The sequence below is a fragment of the Stomoxys calcitrans genome, chromosome 4, assembly GCF_963082655.1.
Source record: "Stomoxys calcitrans chromosome 4, idStoCalc2.1, whole genome shotgun sequence".
NCBI lineage: Eukaryota > Metazoa > Arthropoda > Insecta > Diptera > Muscidae > Stomoxys > Stomoxys calcitrans.
The window spans coordinates 10,053,383-10,059,412 of NC_081555.1; the positions used below are offsets into that span (position 1 = coordinate 10,053,383).

General features: G+C 29.3%; 1 protein-coding gene across 1 annotated transcript in view; it reads left to right on the forward strand.

Annotated features, from left to right (window-relative positions):
* The window catches only part of LOC106081415 (PDF receptor), a 168,689-nt gene extending 162,659 nt beyond the window's left edge, over window positions 1–6,030 (forward strand). Inside the window, exon 10 of the mRNA XM_013243346.2 lies at window positions 5,944–6,030. Coding sequence (XP_013098800.2) covers window positions 5,944–5,956 — 13 coding nt within the window. The 3' untranslated portion in view covers window positions 5,957–6,030. The remainder of the gene's footprint in view (window positions 1–5,943) is intronic.

The window sequence follows — 6,030 nt, forward strand, 5'->3', positions numbered from 1 at the left end:
TTTTCGAATTTAGAAAATGTCAAAGCATTTCACAGTTTGAAAATCGAATACGAATCGTGAAATAAACACAATTCCTTAAAATATAACATTTTATTTTTTTGACATTTTTCCAAAATTTTCAATATTTGAAGGAAAAAAATTTTTTGAGTTGAGTATGCAGCATTGAAGTTTATGGCGAAAAATGAGGTTTAGTGCAACTCCCGAGTTGTTTCCTTCAAAAACAAGCTCAAAATCGCATAATTGTTATTCAAAAAATACCCAAAAAATCAATGTTAAGTCGAAATTGCTGTAACTTCGTTAGATTTTCTAACTTCGAAATTCTGAAAACACCGTTGGATTCGTGAAGAAAATCTCTTTCCTCAATGGTGCTGGTTGAAGCAATTTTTCGAAAATGTCTATGAAAAAAAAAGTAAAAATCGATTAAATTTGGCCTAAAATTTTCAAGGTCATTTATAAGTTCGAAAACGCTCTAACTCGTTCATTTTTTCGAATTTAGAAAATGTCAAAGCATTTCACAGTTTGAAAATCGAATACGAATCGTAAAATAAACACAATTCCTTAAAATATAACATTTTATTTTTTTGGCATTTTTTTAGCAAAGGGGTAACCCTTTCCAAAATTTTCAATTTTTGAAGGAAAAAAATTTTTTGAGTTGAGTATGCAGCATTGAAGTTTATGGCGAAAAATGAGGTTTAGTGCAACTCCCGAGTTGTTTCCTTCAAAAACAAGCTGATAATCGCGTAATTGTTATTCAAAAAATACCCAAAAAATCGATGTTAAGTCGAAATTGCAGTAACTTCGTTAGATTTTCTAACTTCGAAATTCTGAAAACACCGTTGGATTCGTGAAGAAAATCTCTTTCCTCAATGGTGCTGGTTGAAGCAATTTTTCGAAAATGTCTATGAAAAAAAAAGTAAAAATCGATTAAATTTGGCCTAAAATTTTCAAGGTCATTTATAAGTTCGAAAACGCTCTAACTCGTTCATTTGTTCGAATTTAGAAAATGTCAAAGCATTTCACAGTTTGAAAATCGAATACGAATCGTAAAATAAACACAATTCCTTAAAATATAACATTTTATTTTTTGCAATTTTTTTAGCAAAGGGGTAACCCTTTCCAAAATTTTCAATTTTTGAAGGAAAAAAATTTTTTGAGTTGAGTATGCAGCATTGAAGTTTATGGCGAAAAATGAGGTTTAGTGCAACTCCCGAGTTGTTTCCTTCAAAAACAAGCTCAAAATCGCATTATTGTTATTCAAAAAATACCCAAAAAAATCGATGTTAAGTCGAAATTGCTGTAACTTCGTTAGATTTCCTAACTTCGAAATTCTGAAAACACCGTTGGATTCGTGAAGAAAATCTCTTTTCTCAATGGTGCTGGTTGAAGCAATTTTTCGAAAATGTCTATGAAAAAAATCGTAAAAATCGATTAAATTTGGCCTAAAATTTTCAAGGTCATTTATAAGTTCGACACGCTCTAACTCGTTCATTTTTTCGAATTTAGAAAATGTCAAAGCATTTCACAGTTTGAAAATCGAATACGAATCGTGAAATAAACACAATTCCTTAAAATATAACATTTTATTTTTTTGACATTTTTCCAAAATTTTCAATATTTGAAGGAAAAAAATTTTTTGAGTTGAGTATGCAGCATTGAAGTTTATGGCGAAAAATGAGGTTTAGTGCAACTCCCGAGTTGTTTCCTTCAAAAACAAGCTCAAAATCGCATAATTGTTATTCAAAAAATACCCAAAAAATCAATGTTAAGTCGAAATTGCTGTAACTTCGTTAGATTTTCTAACTTCGAAATTCTGAAAACACCGTTGGATTCGTGAAGAAAATCTCTTTCCTCAATGGTGCTGGTTGAAGCAATTTTTCGAAAATGTCTATGAAAAAAAAAGTAAAAATCGATTAAATTTGGCCTAAAATTTTCAAGGTCATTTATAAGTTCGAAAACGCTCTAACTCGTTCATTTTTTCGAATTTAGAAAATGTCAAAGCATTTCACAGTTTGAAAATCGAATACGAATCGTAAAATAAACACAATTCCTTAAATTATAACATTTTATTTTTTTGCAATTTTTTTAGCAAAAATTTCACTTTTGAAGGAAAAAAATTTCTTGAGTTGAGTATGCAGCATTGAAGTTTATGGCGAAAAATTAGGTTTAGTGCAACTCCCGAGTAATTTCCTTCAAAAACAAGCTCAAAATCGCATAATTGTTATTCAAAAAATACCCAAAAAAATCGATGTTAAGTCGAAATTGCTGTAACTTCGTTAGATTTTCTAACTTCGAAATTCTGAAAACACCGTTGGATTCGTGAAGAAAATCTCTTTCCTCAATGGTGCTGGTTGAAGCAATTTTTCGAAAATGTCTATGAAAAAAATCGTAAAAATCGATTAAATTTGGCCTAAAATTTTCAAGGTCATTTATAAGTTCGAAACCGCTCTAACTCGTTCATTTTTTCGAATTTAGAAAATGTCAAAGCATTTCACAGTTTGAAAATCGAATACGAATCGTAAAATAAACACAATTCCTTAAAATATAACATTTTATTTTTTTGGCATTTTTTTAGCAAAGGGGTAACCCTTTCCAAAATTTTCAATTTTTGAAGGAAAAAAATTTTTTGAGTTGTGTATGCAGCATTGAAGTTTATGGCGAAAAATTAGGTTTGGTGCAACTCCCGAGTTGTTTCCTTCAAAAACAAGCTCAAAATCGCATTATTGTTATTCAAAAAATACCCAAAAAAATCGATGTTAAGTCGAAATTGCTGTAACTTCGTTAGATTTTCTAACTTCGAAATTCTGAAAACACCGTTGGATTCGTGAAGAAAATCTCTTTCCTCAATGGTGCTGGTTGAAGCAATTTTTCGAAAATGTCTATGAAAAAAATCGTAAAAATCGATTAAATTTGGCCTAAAATTTTCAAGATCATTTATAAGTTCGAAACCGCTCTAACTCGTTCATTTTTTCGAATTTAGAAAATGACAAAGCATTTCACAGTTTGATAATCGAATACGAATCGTAAAATAAACACAATTCCTTAAAATATAACATTTTATTTTTTTGCAATTTTTTTAGCAAAGGGGTAACCCTTTCCAAAATTTTAAATTTTTGAAGGAAAAAAATTTTTTTGAGTTGAGTATGCAGCATTGAAGTTTATGGCGAAAAATTAGGTTTAGTGCAACTCCCGAGTTGTTTCCTTCAAAAACAAGCTCAAAATCGCATAATTGTTATTCAAAAAATACCCAAAAAAATCGATGTTAAGTCGAAATTGCTGGAACTTCGTTAGATTTTCTAACTTCGAAATTCTGAAAACACCATTGGATTCGTGAAGAAAATCTCTTTCCTCAATGGTGCTGGTTGAAGCAATTTTTCGAAAATGTCTATGAAAAAAATCGTAAAAATCGATTAAATTTGGCCTAAAATGTTCAAGGTCATTTATAAGTTCGAAAACGCTCTAACTCGTTAATTTTTTCGAATTTAGAAAATGTCAAAGCATTTCACAGTTTGATAATCGAATACGAATCGTAAAATAAACACAATTCCTTAAAATATAACATTTTATTTTTTTGCAATTTTTTTAGCAAAGGGGTAACCCTTTCCAAAATTTTCAATTTTTGAAGGAAAAAAATTTTTTGAGTTGAGTATGCAGCATTGAAGTTTATGGCGAAAAATGAGGTTTAGTGCAACTCCCGAGTTGTTTCCTTCAAAAACAAGCTCATAATCGCATAATTGTTATTCAAAAAACACCCAAAAAATCGATGTTAAGTCGAAATTGCTGTAACTTCGTTAGATTTTCTAACTTCGAAATTCTGAAAACACCGTTGGATTCGTGAAGAAAATCTCTTTCCTCAATGGTGCTGGTTGAAGCAATTTTTCGAAAATGTCTATGAAAAAAATCGTAAAAATCGATTAAATTTGGCCTAAAATTTTCAAGGTCATTTATAAGTTCGAAAACGCTCTAACTCGTTAATTTTTTCGAATTTAGAAAATGTCAAAGCATTTCACAGTTTGAAAATCGAATACGAATCGTAAAATAAACAAAATTCCTTAAAATATAACATTTTATTTTTTTGGCATTTTTTTAGCAAAGGGGTAACCCTTTCCAAAATTTTCAATTTTTGAAGGAAAAAAATTTTTTGAGTTGAGTATGCAGCATTGAAGTTTATGGCGAAAAATGAGGTTTAGTGCAACTCCCGCGTTGTTTCCTTCAAAAACAAGCTCAAAATCGCATAATTGTTATTCAAAAAATACCCAAAAAATCGATGTTAAGTCGAAATTGCTGTAACTTCGTTAGATTTTCTAACTTCGAAATTCTGAAAACACCGTTGGATTCGTGAAGAAAATCTCTTTCCTCAGTGGTGCTGGTTGAAGCAATTTTTCGAAAATGTCTATGAAAAAAATCGTAAAAATCGATTAAATTTGGCCTAAAATTTTCAAGGTCATTTATAAGTTCGAAAACGCTCTAACTCGTTCATTTTTTCGAATTTAGAAAATGTCAAAGCATTTCACAGTTTGAAAATCGAATACGAATCGTAAAATAAACACAATTCCTTAAAATATAACATTTTATTTTTTTGGAATTTTTTTAGCAAAGGGGTAACCCTTTCCAAAATTTTCAATTTTTGAAGGAAAAAAATTTTTTGAGTTGAGTATGCAGCATTGAAGTTTATGGCGAAAAATGAGGTTTAGTGCAACTCCCGAGTTGTTTCCTTCAAAAACAAGCTCAAAATCGCATTATTGTTATTCAAAAAATACCCAAAAAAATCGATGTTAAGTCGAAATTGCTGTAACTTCGTTAGATTTTCTAACTTCGAAATTCTGAAAACACCGTTGGATTCGTGAAGAAAATCTCTTTCCTCAATGGTGCTGGTTGAAGCAATTTTTCGAAAATGTCTATGAAAAAAATCGTAAAAATCGATTAAATTTGGCCTAAAATTTTCAAGGTCATTTATAAGTTCGAAAACGCTCTAACTCGTTCATTTTTTCGAATTTAGAAAATGTCAAAGCATTTCACCGTTTGAAAATCGAATACGAATCAGTTTTTGGCGTAAATCCTCAAGTTGGTCGAAAACGCTAGAACTCATTCATTTCAATGTGTTTTAACATCATATTGGGAATTTACACAATAACCGCATATACATTGACTACATATAAACACAAGGATAACATGATGCTTATTAGAGCAACACAAGGAGAGTTTATAACTAAGTAACACACTAAAAATCTGAATTTAATAAAATTAAAGTATCTGTTTTTTTTATTATTTAAAAAGAGTGTTTACAATTTTTTGTGCTTTTTTATTTGTTTTAAATCAAATTTTACTATTAGGTCCTTAATAGTTTTTTGTTTTCGTTAATTTAAAATTCTTGTGTTAAAGATTAATTATTTATTTTGTTTACCGTTAATGTTTTGATAAAAGTGTTTATATTTTAGCAGTAACAGAAACAACTTTCATGGTAGGCTCTGGCATAGCTTTAGATGGTTCTCTGGTTCTATCGGTGTTGTAGAGTTGTATTTGTTTTAATTTCCAATTACGTAGAAACTAAAACGTTCCATAAACTATTCTCATCATTATCAAAGATCTTTTAAATAAACATTTTATTAAAACCTGGCGAATTTTTTGATAAATAATTAAAATTTATAAAATAAATCTTCCTGCTTACTAACAATGTACACAATTTTTTGTACATTACTGTATTCTGTTTTCTACAAATGCTGCTTAAACTTTTTAGCATGCTTCTTTTGCTTCTTTCTGTTGAATGAAAATAGCAAAAAATGTAAACAGAAAAAAGAAGACATATTCTTTTTTTTCTAAATTTTGTTTAACATTTTATTTCAAATTTAATGATACATATATTTTTTGTCTTTCTCTTCCTTTTTCTATTTGATTTCTGTTTCGATTCTGTTTCTTTTGTGGTTACTCTTTTTCTTACAATTGCAGAACAAATGTGTGATGTCAAATACTGAAATGCCACCAAAAATATTTATGACAACTAAAATGGAAACATACACTTAATTTTATTATTAA